General features: G+C 40.9%; 1 protein-coding gene and 2 long non-coding RNA genes across 3 annotated transcripts in view; 1 reads left to right on the top strand and 2 right to left on the bottom strand.

Annotated features, from left to right (window-relative positions):
• ero1a (endoplasmic reticulum oxidoreductase 1 alpha) overlaps window positions 1-5,547 on the bottom strand; it is a 30,970-nt gene extending 25,423 nt beyond the window's left edge. Inside the window, exon 1 of the mRNA XM_052497090.1 lies at window positions 4,955-5,547. Coding sequence (XP_052353050.1) covers window positions 4,955-5,044 — 90 coding nt within the window. The 5' untranslated portion in view covers window positions 5,045-5,547. The remainder of the gene's footprint in view (window positions 1-4,954) is intronic.
• A 60-nt stretch (window positions 5,548-5,607) lies between these two features.
• Window positions 5,608-11,683, top strand: LOC118368576 (uncharacterized). The gene is made up of 2 exons (XR_008093191.1): window positions 5,608-5,781; window positions 8,949-11,683. It is a non-coding gene; the product is annotated as an uncharacterized LOC118368576 (long non-coding RNA).
• Window positions 11,684-12,394: 711 nt separating this feature from the next.
• LOC118369285 (uncharacterized) lies at window positions 12,395-17,213 on the bottom strand. The gene is made up of 5 exons (XR_004822542.2): window positions 14,969-17,213; window positions 14,831-14,881; window positions 14,347-14,408; window positions 14,183-14,240; window positions 12,395-14,109 (listed from the first exon to the last, which is right to left on the bottom strand). It is a non-coding gene; the product is annotated as an uncharacterized LOC118369285 (long non-coding RNA).
• Between the last annotated feature and the right edge of the window lie 1,287 nt (window positions 17,214-18,500).

Genomic DNA, 18,500 nt, shown 5'->3' with positions numbered 1-18,500 from the left:
AAGCTCTCTCTTGGCCTTACACTAAGTCTGAATTTGTCCTGCTAGGTGACCTAAACTGGGATATGCTTAAACCTCCTGACCAAGTCCTAAAGCAATGGGACTCCCTAAATCTTTCTCAGATTATCACCAATCCCACAAGGTATGACTCCCAACAACCAGAAAAGGCTACTCTCCTCGATGTTATCCTCACAAATAATCCGGATAGGTATCAATCTGGTATTTTCTGTAATAACCTTAGTGATCACTATTTTACAGCCTGTGTTCGTAATGGCTGTTCAGTGAAACGACCTGTCCTGATTTGTCATAGACGCTTAATAAACTTTAATGAGCAAGCCTTCCTTCATGAACTGGCCTCTGTAAATTGGTATAGAATCAGCTAAATTTGTTTTACTCACTGCTTTAGCACACTCTGCCAACCCGGATGTCTTAGCGGTGTCTGAATCCTGGTTTAGGAAAACCACCAAAAACCCTGAAATATCCATGGCTAACTATAACATTTTCCACCAAGATAGAACTGCCAAAGGGGGCGGTGTTGCAATCTACTGCAAAGATAGCCTGCAGAGTTCTGTATTACTATCCAAGTCTGTACAAACAATTCAAGCTTCTACTTCTAACAATTCACCTTTCCAGAAACAAGTCTCTCACTGTTGCCACTTGCTATAGACCTCCCTCTGCCCCCAGCTGTGCCCTCGATACCATATGTGAATTGATTGCCCCCCCATCTATCTTCAGAGCTCGTGTTACTAGGTGATCGAAACTGGGACATGCTTAACACCCCGGCCATCCTACAGTCTAAGCTTAATGCCCTCGATCTCACAAAAATGATCAATGAACCTACCAGGTACAACTCCAAATCCGGAAAAACGGGCACCCTCATATATGTCATGCTAACTAACTCGCCCTCCAAATACACCTCTGCTGTTTTCAATCAAGATCACTGCATCATTGCCTGCATCCGTAATGGGTCTGCGACCAAACGACCATCCCTCATATCTGTCAAACGCTCCCTAAAACACTTATGCGAGCAGGCCTTTCTAATCGACCTGGCCGGGGTATCATGGAATGACATTGACCTCATCCCGTCAGTAGATGATGCCTGGCTATTCTTTAAAAGTGCCTTCCTCACCATCTTAAATGAGCGTGCCACAGTCAAAAATCTTAGAGCTAGGAATAGTCCTTGGTTCACTCCAGACCTGTCAGCCCTTGACCAGCACAAAAACATCCTGTGGCGTTCTGCATTAGAGTCGAATAGCCCCAGGCAGTTAGGAAAGCTAAGGCTAGCTTTATCAAACAGAATTTTGCATCCTGTAATACTAAATTCAAAAAAGTTTTGGGACACTGTAAAGTCCATGGAGAATAAGAGCACCTCCTCCCAGCTGCCCACTGCTCTGAGGCTAGGAAACACGGTCACCACCGATAAATCCACTATAACTGAGAATTTTAAAAAGCATTTCTCTACAGCTGGCCATGCTTTCCACCTGGCTACCCCAGTCAACTGCCCGGCATCCTCCACAGCAACCCGCCAAAGCCCCCACCACTTGTCCTTCACCCAAATCCAGACAGCTGATGTTCTGAAAGAGCTGCAAAATCTGGACCCCTACAAATCAGCCGGGCTAGACAATCTGGACCCTCTCTTTCTAAAATAATCTGCCAAAATTGTTGCAACCCCTATTACTAGCCTGTTCAACCTCTTTTTCGTATTGTCTGAGATTCCCAAAGATTGGAAAGCTGCCGCGGTCATCCTCCTCTTCAAAGGGGGTGACACTCTAGACCCAAACTGCTACAGACCTAAATCTATCCTACTCTGTCCTTTTAAGTTCTTCGAAAGCCAAGTCAACAAACAGATTACAGACCATTACGAATCCGACCGTACCTTCTCTGCTATGCAATCTGGTTTCAGAGCTGGTCATGGGTGCATCTCAGCCACACTCAAGGTTCTAAACGACATCATAACCGCCATCGATAAGAGACACTACTGTGCAGCCGTATTCATCGACCTGGCCAAGGCTTTCGACTCTGTCAATCACCACATTCTTATTGGCAGACTCGACAGCCTTGGTTTCTCAAATGGTTGTCTCGCCTGGTTTACCAACTACTTCTCAGACAGAGTTCAGTGTCCAGGCCTCTGGCAGTTTCTATGGGGGTGCCACAGGATTCAATCCTCGGGCCGACTCTCTTCTCTGTATACATCAATGATGTTGCTCTTGCTGCTGGTGAATCTCTGATACTCCTCTACGCAGATGACACCATTCTGTATACTTCTGGCCCCTCTTTGGACACTGACTGTGTTAACTAACCTCCAGACAACCTTCAATGCCATACAACTCTCCTTCCTTGGCCTCCAACTGCTCTTAAATGCAAGTAAAACTAAATGCATGTTTTTCATCCGATCACTGCCCGCACCTACTCGCCCATCCAGCATCACTACTCTGGACGGCTCTGACTTAGAACACGTGGACAACTAGAAATACCTAGGTGTCTGGTTAGACTGTAAACTCTCCTTCCAGACTCACATTAAGCATCTCCAATCCAAAATTCAATCTAGAATCGGCTTCCTATATCGCAACAAAGCATCCTTCACTCATGCTGCCAAACATACCCTCGTAAAACTGACCATCCTACTGATCCTCGACTTCGGTGATGTCATCTATAAAATTGCCTCCAAGACTCTACTCAACAAACTGGATGCAGTCTATCACAGTGCCATCCGTTCTGTCACCAAAGCCCCATACACTACCCACCATTGCGCCCTGTACGCTCTCGTTGGTTGGCCCTCGCTTCATACTCGTCGCCAAACCCACTGGCTACAGGTTATCTACAAGCCTTTGCTAGGTAAAGCCCTGCCTTATTTCAGCTCACTGGTCACAATAGCAGCACCCACTCGTAGCACGCGCTCCAGCAGGTATATCTCACTGGTCACCCCCAAAGCCAATTCCTCCTTTGGTTGTCTTTCCTCTCAGTTCTCTGCTGACAATGCCTGGAACGAACTGCAAAAATCTCTGAAGCTGGAGACTCATATCTCCCTCACTAGCTTTAAGCGCTAGCTGTCAGAGCAGCTCACAGATCACTGCACCTGTACATAGCCCATTTGTAAAAAGCCCATCTATCTACCTACCTCATCCCCATACTGTATTTATCTTGCTCCTTTGCACGCCAGTATCTCTACTTGCACATTCATCTTCTGCACATCTACCATTCTAGTGTTTAATTGCTATATTGTAATTACTTCGCCACCATGGCCTATTTATTGCCTTAACTCCCTTATCTTACCTCATTTGCACTCACTGTAAATATACTTTTTGTTTTCTTTTGTTCTACTGTATTATTGACTATGTTTTGTTTAATCCATGTGTAACTCTGTGTTGTATGTGTCGAATTGCTATGCTTTATCTTGGCCAGGTCGCAGTTGCAAATGAGAACTTGTTCTCAACTAGCCTACCTGGTTAAATAAAGGTGAAATAAAAAATCAAATAAAAAAAATTCTAAGACTCAGTCATGGACACTCTTACTGACAGTTGTGGCTGCTTTGTTTGATGTATTGTTGTCTCTCGATCTTTGTGCTGTTGACTGTGCCCAATGTTTGTACCATGTTTTGTGCTGCTACCATGTTGTGTTATTACCATGTTGTTGTTATGTTGCTGCCTTGCTATGTTGTTGTCTTATAGGTCTGTCTTTATGTTGTGTTGTCTCTTGTTGGGATGTGTGTTTTGTCCTATATTTATATTGCATTTATTTATTTTAATCTCACGCCCTGGTCCCCGCAGGAGGCCTTTTGGTAGGCCGTCATTGTAAATAAGAATTTGTTCTTAACTGACTTGCCTGGTTACATAATGGTTAAATAAATAAAATAAATAATAATAATAATAATAATAATAATGTACTATTTACACCATACATTTTCCCTGACACCCAAAAGTACTCTTTTGACAGGAAAATTGTCTAATTCACACACTTATCAAGAGAACATCCCTACTGCATCTGATCTGGCAAACTCACTAAACACAAACGCTTCGTTTGTAAATTATGTCTGAGTGCTGGAGTGTGCCCCTGAATATCCATCAATAATTTATAAAAAAAAAAGAAAATTGTGCAGTCTGATTCAATAAGGAATTTCAAATGATTTATACATTTACTCAAGTATGACACTGTTTACCTGGAATATTTTCTTATTGTAGGCTACTGCCACTTTTAGTCTTACCTACAATACACAATGTTTAGCACATGACCTCATGTGAATCCTTAAAGAGATGGGTGGGGCTGTCTTAAGAGGGTGTGAACAATGCTGAATGGGTGCAGACAAAGGAGAGCTCTCCAGTAGGTACCAAAACTTCTAAGGCCATTTTCTCAAAAGTGAGTTTATAGGTGTATCAACATACAAAGCACAATTACGTTCCCATTGTTTCTAAAAAATATATGCTTTGAATGACACATTTTGTAGCTCTGAGTCTCTAGTAATAAGTAAGTAATATGCCATTTAGCAGACGTTTTTATCCAAAGCGACTTACAGTCATGTGTGCATACATTCTACGTATGGGTGGTCCCGGGAATCGAACCCACTACCCTGGCGTTACAAGCGCCATGCTCTACCAACTGAGCTACAGAAGGACCACTTTTATCCAATGTAAACAAACCCATTTCAAATGTTGCTACATAAGACCGAATCCAGGTGAGTCACATATTTTTAAGTTAAACATTGTTTACAGCGACTCTGAGCAACAAAACCTAATGGAGGCATAGAACCTATTTTAGGTTATTATATAGTAAGACAGTAGTTGTACCAGCTCATTGATAAGTTATATTCCTCAAGAATCAATGGGTAGGCTAGATTTTGAAAATATCCCAGAATGTGTTATAAAAGTTTCTGAGGCATTCGTCATAGTGCAACAAATATCAAACCAATAGAAATGTCTAGTAGACCGCAGCAAAATATTAGTAGCCGAAGAGCATTGATTACCTGGCAGAAACAACCGTGCGCGGCAGCGCTCGAGCTTGACACCTGGAGGTAATACATCGAAAGAACACCTAGAAAAACATACCGCTTCATTTCGTTGCAAATAGTTGTAATTCAACACTTTTAAAAGTTAAGAGATTGAAGCCAAACGTTGCCGTTAATTCGGAGGAAAATGCTCCAGTCACACCGAGGTAAGGGTATGTATGATTCATCAAGAGATTTATCCCACGCTCATAATCAGATATGTTTTATATAATGACGAGACGCTCATGTCTCCGCCCTAACAATGGGAGTCATTGTCCCAAAGGCTGAAAGGCACACTACAAGTTAAGTTCCAAAATAAACCCATTAGAAACGCTTTGGGTTGATTTGACAGATGTTGGCTAGAATTAAATCTCTCACTTCGCCTCTTCCGCTCTGTTATGAGCAATTGACAGCGTTTGGTAGACGCTTTTAGCATTGGTTATCCGTGGAAGTTTGAATATTCACTCCATGCAATGGAAAAGGCACACCTTAACATATATTCAGCAACTTCAGTTTATCTGACATTGTTTAAACTATCGTGGACGAAATGGTCACGTAATTCACGTAGTCGAGTGAGGCAACCGGAAGCGTGCTTGCCTCACTCGACTACGTGAATTACGTGACCATTTGTATAGGCGTTATATGTTCCGTATTGTCAATTGTGACGTACTATTCAACTGACAGCAATATAGTGATTATTAGAATAACCAAACCGCTCATGTAGCGAGAACCGAAAGCCAGGGGAGGAGAGTGGGCGACTGACTGTACGTAGAAATATCTGCGCAAGCGTCTTTGAAAGACATAATGTGAGTTACAGCGCTAACTGCTATGGAAGGTTGAGTGGGTACGTATGTGGTCTAATGTCTAGCTAGTGTAGTCCGAGGGACATAATGGAAAAGGTCGGATGTTGTGATAACATGCTAAAATTGCTTAATTGTTTTGGTTGGCTCAGCATTTTAATTCGTTGGTATTGCTAGGTAGCAAGCTAACTGTATGTCAATAGCAGCGAAGTAAACTAGCTGTCTACATGAAATTCGACTGTATTGTGGCTAGCTCGCTCTCACCATTAGCTAGGCAATCTCAACTCAAGTCTATCGTAAATCATGTTTAGTTAGCTTGGCTAGTTAGCTGTTTTTAAATACTGACCAGGCCACTTCGTGTTTGTAGCTAAACTAGGTAGCTAACCAGTTATCGCAAACAAGGGGCTCAATAACTCAACTTTTCCCACATTGTTACGTTACAGCCTTATTCTAAATGTTTTTATTTTTTTTAAATCCTAAACAATCTACACACATTACCCCATAATTCCAAAGCGAAAATAGTTTTTTGCTAAAAATATTCAGACCATTTGCTTTGAGACTCGAGCCCAGGTGCGTCTTGTTTCCATTGTGCCCAGATGCGTCCTGTTTCCATTGATCATCCACGATATGTTTCTACAACATGGAGTCCACCTGTGGTAAATTCAATTGATTAGAGATGATTTGGAAAGGCGCACACCTGTTTAAGGTCCCACAAGTTGACAGTGCATGTCAGAGCAAAAACCAAGCCATGAGGTCAAAGGAATTGTCTGTAGAGCTCAGAGACAGGATTGTGTTGAGGCACAGGTCAGGGGAAGGGTACCAAAACATGTCTTCAGCATTGAAGGTCCCCAAGAACACAGTGGCCTCCGTCATTCTTAAATTTAAGAAGTTTGGAACCACCAAGACTCTTCTTAGAGCTGGCTGCCTGTCCAAACTGAGTAATCGTGGGAGAAGGCCCTTGGTCAGGGAGGTGACCAAGAACCCGATGGTCACTGACAGAACTACAGAGTTCCTCTGTGGAGATGGGAGTGCCTTACTGAAGGACAACCATCTGTAAAGCACTCCACCAATCAGGTCTCACCAATCAGGTCTTAATGGTAGAGTGGCCAGACGGGAAGCCACTCCTCAGTAAAAGGCACATGACCGCTGGCTTGAAGGCTGCCAAAAGGCACCTAAAGACTCAGACCACGAGAGACAAGATTCTCTGGTCTGAAAAAACTAATATTGAACTATTTTTGCCTGAATGCCAAGTGTCATGTCTGGAGGAAACCTGGCACCATCCCTACGGTGAAGCATGGTGGTGGCAACATCTTGCTGTGGGGATGTTTTTCAGCGGCAGGGACTGGGAGACTAGTCGGGGTCGAGGGAAAGATTTAATTTTTTTTTATTTTTTTTACCTTTATTTAACCAGGCAAGTCAGTTAAGAACATATTCTTATTTTCAATGACGGCCTGGGAACAGTGGGTTAACTGCCTGTTCAGGGGCAGAACGACAGATTTGTACCTTGGTGCGAAGTACAGTCATAATTGAGGAAAACCTGCTCAGGACCTCAGACTGGGTTGAAGGTGCTCCTTCTAACAGGACAACGACCCTAAGTCACAGCCAAGACAGAGAAAAATGGGATAAAATCCCCAGATACAGGCGTACCAAGCTTGTCGCGTCATACCTAAGATGGCTCAAGGCTGTCAACGCTGCCAAAGGTGCTAAAACAAACTACAGAGTAAAGGGTCTGTATACTTGTGTAAATGTGATTTTTTTATTTATTTTTTTTATTTTTTTTTTATTTATATAAATGAGCAAACAATTCTAAACCTGTTTTTTGCTTTGAGATTATGGGGTATTGTTTAGATTGAGGAAAAAATCAAATGTCATCCATTTTAGAGAAAGCCTAACGTCACAAAATGTGTAAAAAGTCCATGGGTTTGATTATGATTTTAACGCCGATACCGATTATTGGAGGACCAAAAAAGCCGATACCGATTTTAATCGGCAGATTTATTTATTATGACAATTACAACAATACTGAATGAAAACTTATTTTAACTTAATATAATACATCAATAAAATCAATTTAGCCTCAAGTAAATAATGAAACATGTTAAATTTGGTTTAAATAATGCAGAAACAGTGTTGGAGAAGAACGTACAAGTGCAATATATGCTATGTAAGAAAGCTAACGTTTCAGTTCCTTGCTCAGAACATGAGAACATGTTCTGAGTAAGGGACTGAAACGTTTGCTTGAAAGCTGGTGGTTCCTTTTAACATGAGTCTTCAATATTCCCAGGTAAGACGTTTTAGGTTGTTGTTATTATAGGACTATTTCCATCTATACCATTTATATTTAATTAACCTTTGACTATTGATTTTCTTATAGGAACTTTAGAATTGCCAGTGTAACAGTATAGCTTCCGTCCCTCTAGTTAGCGTGTGCTAACTAGCTAGCCATTTCACTTTGGTTACACCAGCCTCATCTCGGGAGTTGATAGGCTTGAAGTCATAAACAGCGCAATGCTTGACACGCAACGAAGAGCTGCTGGCAAAACGCATGAAAGTGCTGTTTGAATGAATTTATGTGCCTGCTTCTGCCTAACACTGCTCAGTCAGATACTTAGATGCTTGTTTGCTCAGTCAGATATGCAACGCAGGACACGCTAGATAATATCTAGTAATCATCAACCATGTGTAGTTAACTAGTGATTTATGATTGATTGTTTTTTATAAGATAAGTTTAATGCTAGCTAGCAATTTACCTTGGCTTACTGCATTTGCGTAACAGGCAGTCTCCTTGTGGAGTGCAATGAGAGAGAGGCAGGTCGTTATTGCGTTGGACTAGTTAACTGTAAGGTTGCAAGATTGAATCCCCCGAGCTGACAAGTTGAAAATCTGTCCTTCTGCCCTTGAACAAGGCAGTTAACCCACCGTTTCTAGGCCGTCAAAGAAAATAAGAATGTGTTCTTAACTGACTTGCCTAGTTAAATAACGGTCTGAATAAAAATATATATATCTGCAAATCGGCGCCCAAAAATACCTATTTCCGATTGTTATGAAAACTTGAAATCGGCCCTAATTAATCGTCCATTCCGATTAATCTGTCGACCTCTAGTCTGAATACTTTCCAAAGGCACTGTATATACACTATACTTCTTGAAATACTTTCCTATCTCTCTCTTTAGTACAGTGTGGTGGACCGTTGTGATGACACTGTAGACATGTCACCTGTGCACCAGATAGTCAATAGCAGCTGTCCCTGTGGTGACACGGGCTGGAGAACATCCTGCTGAGGCTGCAGACAGGTCTGAGGGACAACCAGACCTCACAGGACAAACACTCACAGCCAAGGTGAGCACTACAATAGGCCAGGGTAACAGGACAGGAAGGTGAATATCTTAAGGGAGGGGAAAAAAGTGGGCGGAACCCTTTTTGGTGCTAGGCAGAACCCTTTGAAAATGGTTCTACCTTGAACCCTCTATGTAGGGTTCTTCATATAAGCCTCTGTATATGGTTCTATGAAGGGTTTTACTGAGAACCATTTGATCTTTGGAGTGTTCTTCCTAGAACCATCTCTGAACGTTTCCACCAGCCTTATTATCCTTTAACATTTTATTTCTTTGACAATATTTACATGTAACAAGTGCAATAAATCCAACTACTAACAGATTGGATTCGTTTAGAAAAGTGTGTTCTTTGTGTAGCATAAGATGTATCAACTAATCAGTGTACATGTAAGAATAGATTAAAACAAACCATTCTGAAAGTCACCTTGCAATAGAGCATGCTGGTGATATGGTTCTATGTAGAACCCTTTTTGCCTTTCAAAGAACCCTTTCTTCCAGAAAGTGTGCTTCAGATCAAAACGGCTCATTTTGCTATTATGCTATTTTGCCAAGTCCTACTGTATAATTGTCATGCCTTGTTACCATGGTAATTGGCTGTCTGGCACAAATACAGGAGATTTGTATTCACACCCCTTGACCTTTTCCACATTTTGTTGTTACAGCCTTATTCGAATATTGATTGAATAGTTTTTTTCCCTCATCAATCTACACAATGACAAAGCAAAAACTATTTTTTTTATAAATTTGTGCAAAAAATTGTGTTTACATAAGTATACAGACCCTTTACTTAGTATTTTGTTGAATCACCTTTGTCAGCGATTACAGCCTCAATCTTTCTTTTGTATAACGCTACAAGCTTGGCACACCTGTATTTGGGCAGTTTCTTGCATCCTTCTCTGCAGATCCTCACAAGCTGTCTGGTTGGATGGGAAGTATTGCTGCACATCTATTTTCAGGTCTCTCGGAGATGTTTGATTAGGTTCAAGTCCAGGCTCTGGCAGGTCCACTCAAGGACATTGAGACTTTTCCTGAAGCCACTCCTGCGTTGTCTTGGCTGTGTGCATAGGTCGTTGTTCTGTTGGAGGGTGAACCTTCGCCCAAGTTGGAGGTCATGAGTGCTCTGGAGCAGGTTTTCATCAACAAGCTTGTTTCTCGTTGTCTGAGTCCTTTAGATGCCTTTTGGCAAACCCCAAGTGGGCTGTCATGTCGTTCTTACTGAGGAGTGACTTTCGCCTGGCCACTCTACCATAAAGGCCTGATTAGTGGAGTGCTACAGAGATGTTTGTCCTTCAGTAATGCTTTCCCATCTCCGCAGAGGGACTCTGAAGCTCTGCCAGTGACCATCGGGTTCTTGGTCACCTCCCTAACCAAGGCCCCTCCCCCCGATTCCGCAGTTTGGCACGGGTGGACAGCTCTAGTAATAGTATTGGTGGTTTAAAACATCTTCCATTTAAGAATGCTGGAGGCCATTGTGTTCTTGGGGATCTTCAAAGCTGCAGACATTATTTGGTACCCTTCCCCAGATCTGTGCCTCGACACAATCCCGTCTCTGAGCTCTACAGACAACTCCTTCGACCTGATTGCTTGGTTTTTGCTCTGACATGCACTGTCAACTGTGGGACCTTATATAGACAGGTGTGTGCCTTTCCAAATCATGTTCAGTCAATTACATTTACCACAGGTGAACTCCAATCAGGTTGTAGAAACATCTCGTGGATGATCAATGGAATAGGATATACCTGAGCTAAATTGAGGATCATAACAAAGGGTCTGAATACTTATATAAATACTTAATCTGTTTAATTTTTTTATACATTAGAAAAAAAATATGATCCTGTTTTTGCTTTGTCATTATGGGGTAGTGTTTGTGTGGATTATTTTCTCTCAATTTAATCAATTTTAGAACAAGGCTGTACCATAACAATGTGGGTAAGGGGTCTGAATACTTTCTAACTGCACAGTGTATATTAATGTAATGAAATTGTATCGGTCACATACACATATATAGCAGATTTTGTTGCAAAATGCTTGTGTTCCTAGCTCCAACAGTGCAGTAGTATCTAAAAATGATTCACAACGATGCACAATCTAAAAATAGAAGAATGGCATTAAGAATATATAAATATTAGATCGAGAAATGTTGGCGTGGCATCGACTAAAATTCATTAGAATAGAATACAGTATATACATGAGATGAGTAAAGCAGTATGTAAACATTATTCAAGTGACAAGTGATTATATGTATATAGGGGGTGTTCCCTTTATTCCATACATCCTGCATGTTGATTCATGGCCTTGGAAATGTAAATACTATAATAATGTTTGGCTTTTAAATTCTTTCTGTTCTGAGGCCTAATGGAATGGATGAACAGCCATGTAAATGTCAATTATTATTAAATGCCTTATTCTTATCATGTCTTTCCAAATCCATTTTGATTACAATATCCCTGAGATGAAAGTTGGATAATGTTATGGTCCTTATGGCAATGTAACTTGCACTTTGTTTTCAGGTTTGAATGACAGTGTATTCCCCTAAACTTATTTCAATAAAGTCGTTACTTGTTTATATGTAAGACCAGTTACCATTTGTAATTTGTTTTGGTGCAGATGTGTTAAATCTACAACCCATATAAGTGTCTGTTCATGGAACAATACATCAGCCACTTAAACAGCTGTAAATTATTTTCTACCACATTTTTATTCAAGAACATATACCATATACACATCTTTGTGTGAGTGTAATTACATTCACATGTTAAGGGTCCATTTTTGCTGTATAGAGCAAATATTTCAAGAGTCTTAATAAGAATACAATTTGGATAGAGCCACAGAAAAACAACCTCAAATTACAGAATAAGACCAGTACGATATATCAAGAACTCTGACCAGACACCTTCAAATCAAATGTTATTGGTCACATACACATTGTTAGCAGATGTTATTGCGAGTGTAGTGAAATGTCCTTCTGTAGCTCAGTTGGTAGAGCATGGCGCTTGTAACGCAAGGGTAGTGGGTTCGATTCCCGGGACCACCCATACGTAGAATGTATGCACACATGACTGTAAGTCGCTTTGGATAAAAGCGTCTGCTAAATGGCATATATTATTATTATTATAAATGCTTCTAGTTCTGAAAGTGCAGTAATATCTAACATTTCCACAACTACCTAATACACACATCTAAGTAATGGAATATATGGATGAGCAATGACTGAGCGGTGTAGGAAAGATGCAATAAATTGTATAAAATACAGTTGAGATATGTGAACATTAGTGGCCAATGATGTCATGTATGTAGGCAGCAGCCCCTGTGTTAGTGATGGCTGTTTAACAGTGATTGAAAAAGAGGTTTCTCAAGACAATCTCTCTTTCCCAGCTTTGATGCACCTGTACTGACCTTGCCTTCTGGATGGTGTGTGATTGATGTAATTCTCACCATGTCAGCAAGTTCCCCGCATAGACCTAACCACGTCTTTTGAGGGTGCATGTTAATTTTTCCAGCATTTTGTTACACATTTCATTGCTGCTGCTTAAATAATCTATCAATTTAAATGGAGTGTATCTACAGGAAGAATACCTAGAAGGAGATGGCATGGGTCTGGTTGAATAACACATGGAGAACTTCACACCAAAATATGCAAGTATCCCTGGCTGCAATGTGGACTGAGTCAAATGTTTGACCCCTCCCACCTTTTTGTCCATCTGATATGACAGTCGCACACGTTTGCACAAGTCACACATTGAATTCAAGCTTATTTAATATTTGAAGATCGTAAGAAGTATTATAAAGTGGTACCAGCAGATGTGTTAACACGTTTTGCTTCATGCTATGAGACAAGCTACTGATGATGTTGTGAACAGACTTAAGTATGTCATGTACTGTTAACATTTATCAACAATTTTAACTTGGAATTATATTCCATTGAGCATATACAGTTACTACCTATCCTGATTTATAATGCTATTTACTTTCCTCATGAGAATGGAGACAGACTATACCATATAGACATACTGACAAGCTGAATGTGCTTTGTACACTAAGTTTAACCAGCTCCAGTAAAGAGATCAGAGACTCGGGTGACTTCTACATCTTTACTAAACAACATAACACAATTTACACAGCAGACAAAACAAGGTTTGGCCACTACTCAAAAATGTCTTTACTCCTGCTCCTCAGAAGAGGAAAAGAGTCATGTTCTTGTCAACTGCCTCCACATAGAACATCTCAATCTTTCTGTAACATGAATGGTTCCTTGGAGAATATGTTCATCCAGGCCATCATACAACCGTAGTTCTTTAAGGGTTATAATGAGGTCTTCCACGTCCATCCCAATTACACTGAGGGAAACTGCCTTTAAATGTTTGTTGTTCGCACCACCTTGCTGCCTCTAAAGTGTCCCTTAGAAGAACATCTGCTTCCTTGAAGAAAAAGGAAGAATAAATATTAAGAGTAGTGCCTCATTGGGTGATCAAGACATATTACACCCCACTTTCACAATACCACCATGCAAACAAAGCCACTATTATTACCAAAGGGGTTTTCAGTGATATCTATAACTACTCAACAAGTCATCGCAACTATTAAATCTTGCCATGCATCAAGTATTCAGTATTACACACAGACTTATTACCCAGTTCACAGTTCACCATGCTACAAGCCTTCAGTATTACACACAGACTACTTACCCAGTTCACAGCTCCCAGTTCACCATGCTACAAGCCTTCAGTATTACACACAGACTACTTACCCAGTTCACAGCTCCCAGTTCACCATGCTACAAGCCTTCTGTATTACATACAGACTACTTACCCAGTTCACAGCGCTTTTTATTTTCAGTATCGTCTCGAAAGAAAACAGATTGTGGTCATTAAGTAATGTAAGGGAACCTCTAGGGATGTGTGTACAGGAATGCACCTTACTTTAGCTAATAGCCTATACAGTACCTGGTCCTGCAGAGTTGGATGCTGTTGTGACTTCTTGGGGGGACATCTACATCATCCTGAAATATATTGGAGAAGGGGGGTTAAGTCTAAACATTGGTTTAAGACTATACCACTCATCATGACACCTACCTGTAGTGCATTTTGATTTCACCGCCTTTTTCGATCTTTCAACCGCTCTTCTTCAGACCTTAGTGAGTGAATGGCACACATTCACTATGAACATATACTCAGGTCAGCTTGGACACAGTGAAAATGATTAAGAATGCAAATTAAGTTTAATGTTCAAGACTTACGGCATGGGAAAGTTCTGCAGGAAAACTAGGCACCACCGTCGCCTAATTTGCTGCATGTTTTCCTTTTAAAAGAAAATCACACAATCGGATGAGTATCCAAAAAAACATATCCACTAGTGATGAGAATTTCATAATTTATACATACCTCAGTGAAATCACACTGTGCTTCCATAGCAATGTACAGGGCATAATGTAAATTAAGTTTGATAGTTATGTTAGTTATTATAACTAATAATATATAGAATATATTTCAGGATGTAGAAGACACAGCATGTCACAGCATCCAGCTCTGCAGGAGTTTGATGTATGAATTGTGTATGTAGTGTAAAAACTGTAGGAAATGGGTCCCAAAAAATGTCAAGAATAATAAACAAGAAAGTATGAGCAATAAGTGTGCTCTGCATGCTGCAAGCACAGAAAATAACTTTTCAGATGTTATAACAGAAAATAGGACTTATAATATAGTGAATAGCCAGCATCTTACCATCAAAACAAACACCCCACAGTTGTTTGAGAAACCTTGCTTTGGTAGGCCCTGTGGTGTGATCAAGGTACCATTTTCAACAAAGGAATGACAATCAAATGGTACAGTTCAGTGGAATAATTTGAAGGAATATCTAACCTGATCATCCACACAAAGTCCTCCAAGGTCCAGGGGACAAGATCTGAGCAATGTTTCTGAACACAGTGTATGTGAAAGTAAAGAAAAAGTACATTAACAGCTTTTTATACCTCAGCATGCATAACAGTTTTGAACACAGTTGGAACTGAATTAGCCAAAGTTTCTTTCACAACATGTATGGGTGTTGCTCGACCAGAAAATGTATTTGACTGCAAACACACCATTTCTCACATCAATGCACTCGCATACCAAAAATCTTTCCTTCGACACGGTTTCAAAACAATGTGTATGCTTTCTTCATAAATGTGTTTGGAAGTTTTTAAATTACCGTTTGCAGTGTGGACAAGTTACAATGGCTTTTCTTGACTTGCCATGGATGTTTGGACCAGGTGATTTCATTATTGTATATACTATGTGTAGGCTGTGTACATAACTGTACATGTAAACCTAGGCTTACTGCTCAAGTAGGTAAATTTGTCCAAATAAGATTCCCTCATTGTGAGCAATTAGCTAGCTCACGTGCAAATGGGCCCCAATAATGACCATAAATCCAGGTAGTTTCAAGTTCTTAAGAAGGGGTTGCTTCAGTAGTCAATGTGGATTGGACAATGTTTCGCAGTAGATTTAGGCTACTGTTACTTCTTGGGCCTTGATTCCTTCGCTCTCACTCCTGGGCCCAACAATTTGCCACTTACATGTTTACCATACTGCTTGCGTCGAGTGAGCTGCAAAATAAATTGAAACATGTTATTTAATTATTGCACCAACAAGTGTATGCGTTGCCAAGCCCTAAAATAGAAGTCAGTTCTATTTGTGACGCTGAACGTTGTGCAAGTCCTGCCTCTCCCATCTCCTCATTGGTTATACCCACATGGGTGATTGAAAGATGAACTGAGTTCGATCCGTCATCGTGGTAACAATGAAAGTTAGATGCCATATAGTCCAAAGAAGAAAAAGCCTGGAAGGAGGAGAGATGACTAGAAATTATTCGGTTGACCATTTGTGTGGATTAATTGTCAGAGTAAAGGACCTTGTGCATTTCATGTAAAATAACAACTCAATGTTATATCCCAGGACAAATTAGCTAGCAACAGCAAGCTAGCTATATAGGAGAAATTAGCTAGCTAGCTAAATTGCCATAAGTGTTTAATGCTTTTCGACCTGTCCCCAAATTAATATAATTGGTTCAAAGTTTGTTTTGATATTTCAACCAGCGTGTCGTGATCGCGTTTGGTGTGGGGGAACAAAATCAATTTGCACACATAGGCGCCCAGCCGGTTTGGGTACGGTGTTAGTCGGCATATGTTTTTTGCCCGTCTGTGGGCTGTCTCCATGACCAAAGGTGTAGCAGCATCGATTTCCAAGAACTCCCTCAACATCTGGTCCACAAATGTAGACATTTTCTGCCCTCTTTCTGCATTGGTTGAGACCCCCAAAATGTGAATATATTATTATGACGCAAAAGGTTTTCCAACAATTCTCCCTTCTTTTGCAATTCCTCTACCTGGCCCATTAAGTAGTTAATAGCCTGGTCTTGTTGTATTAGTGTTTCGCCATGATCCTCATTTTACTTTTCAATGTGGGTCATCCGGTTATAATTTTTCTCAAGAGTAGCCTTCATGCCATTGATAGGTTTACATTTTGCAGATTGAGGTGGCTGTTTGTCGTCGAAATAACTTCTGTTCTGGGCCTGGGAAACTAGGAAACCGAATGTCCAATTGACATTCGGTTTCCTAGTCCAATTGACGATACGGCACGTATAACGTCTCATAAATTTGTTCTACAAGAGTTTAAACAATGTCAGATATCCTGATGTTGTTGACGATATGTACAGCCCTTTCCATTGCATGCATTAAATATTACAACTTCAATGGGTAACCAATGCAAAATACCACTTAGCCATTGTAAATAACGGTTTGTTCTTAACCGACTTGCCTAGTTAAATAAAGGTTACATTAAAAAAATACAGAGTAAACTTCTGTTTCAATTGCCAGGACGAAGAGAAGCGAGAAACACACTTCATGCCACTTCGATACAGCTACTAGAAGTGACTTTCATAGCAGGTTAGGAGACTGGGGTTAAGGTTAGGAAAGGGGTGAGTGAAAAAAAAGCGTCAATAATACAGTTTGTCCGTAGCAGAGTTGCCGTAGCAAGTGTGTACTTAATCAAAATAGTCTGAGTTCATCTAACTCAAATCTAATTTACATTTTTAGGTCACATATAAAAAATCTTAAATTGCACCATCTAACCCTGCACTAATACACTACCCCCCAAAAAAAAAAAACACGATCCTACACCAGGCCGCCGGCATGGGAGGATGTAACCCTATTCTCTCAAAACTTCTTGAAGATTTTCTGCACTAAAATCTCACCCAAAAATATTTATCTGTTGCTGCAACTACCACATACAGTATCTTCTGTGATTTCTGCTCCGCAGTCAAGTTGATCACCATGGCTATAAACAAAAGAAATCCAACCTTACTAAAACTCACCCTCTCTAGATCTCTCTCAGGCCTTCTCACTGGGGGGCTTCCAATTGAATCACCCACCCTTGGGCTATCCTCTACTCTCTTCACTACCTCAGCATAGTAAACTTTCATTCCCACTCAAACTCTGGCAATCTCAGCCTGTCTTTCTCTCACAGGGCACTTCGGCCCCAGCTACATGGGCACCCCCACAGTTGACACACAGTGCATTCTCTATCCCAACTGTACACTCCCTCTGACTATGCCCTCCTGCACATTTCTACACACTGCTGCAACAGGTCTGAATCCTTGCCACGTAAAGCACAGTAGCGGGTTTGGAACATATGCCCTGACAGAATAGAAAATATAAAGTAATCAGGTAGACACTGTGTCAAAGCTCAATAAGACAGACAGGGTATTCTCAGACTTGCCATTGCTACCGGGTCCACGTCTCACTAAACGGCCTGTGTCACAAACACCAGGAACATTATTTTTTAATTTGATCCACCTCTACACTCAACGCTACCCCACTGAGCACCCCTTTGAGCGGTGCTCTGTTCATTCTGGAGAGCAAAGCACGCCACAGGTTTCCTCTGGGTGGAGGATGCACAAAAAATAAACAAATCCACTTCTCGAAACTTTCACGTATGTATCCATTCCCAGTTTTCCCTTTACCCAGCTTGACACAACGTATGGTTCGGCCAGAAAGTAGCAATCCACTCTTTCCAAAAATCTCACTCCCACCATTCCAAAATCTTCTCCGGTAGGATTCACAGGGCAAACATTGGAAGTCTTTACCACACCGGTCGCTGCAGGTAGGCCCACTTCATCCTGGTTTGGCTCAAACTCAGAGAGCTCACCACTGCCAACCGACTCCATTTCCAGATTCTCAAGAGAGCAAGAAGACCTAAAGTAAAATTACTTGGTTTGTATTTAGGAGAAGAAGGTACAGTATACACTCTGGAGTTGACGGTCTGAACTTACCGCCATTCTTACGCTTTTGCGTCATCGCACCTCCTTTGCAACAATGTTGCAATGTGTCATTGTCTCTAGTTCAATGACAACCAA

The sequence above is a fragment of the Oncorhynchus keta genome, chromosome 35 (assembly GCF_023373465.1).
Source record: "Oncorhynchus keta strain PuntledgeMale-10-30-2019 chromosome 35, Oket_V2, whole genome shotgun sequence".
In the NCBI taxonomy this organism is placed as follows: Eukaryota; Metazoa; Chordata; class Actinopteri; order Salmoniformes; family Salmonidae; genus Oncorhynchus; species Oncorhynchus keta.
Note: the sequence above shows the minus strand (reverse complement) of the source record. Positions and strands in the feature narration are given on the sequence as shown.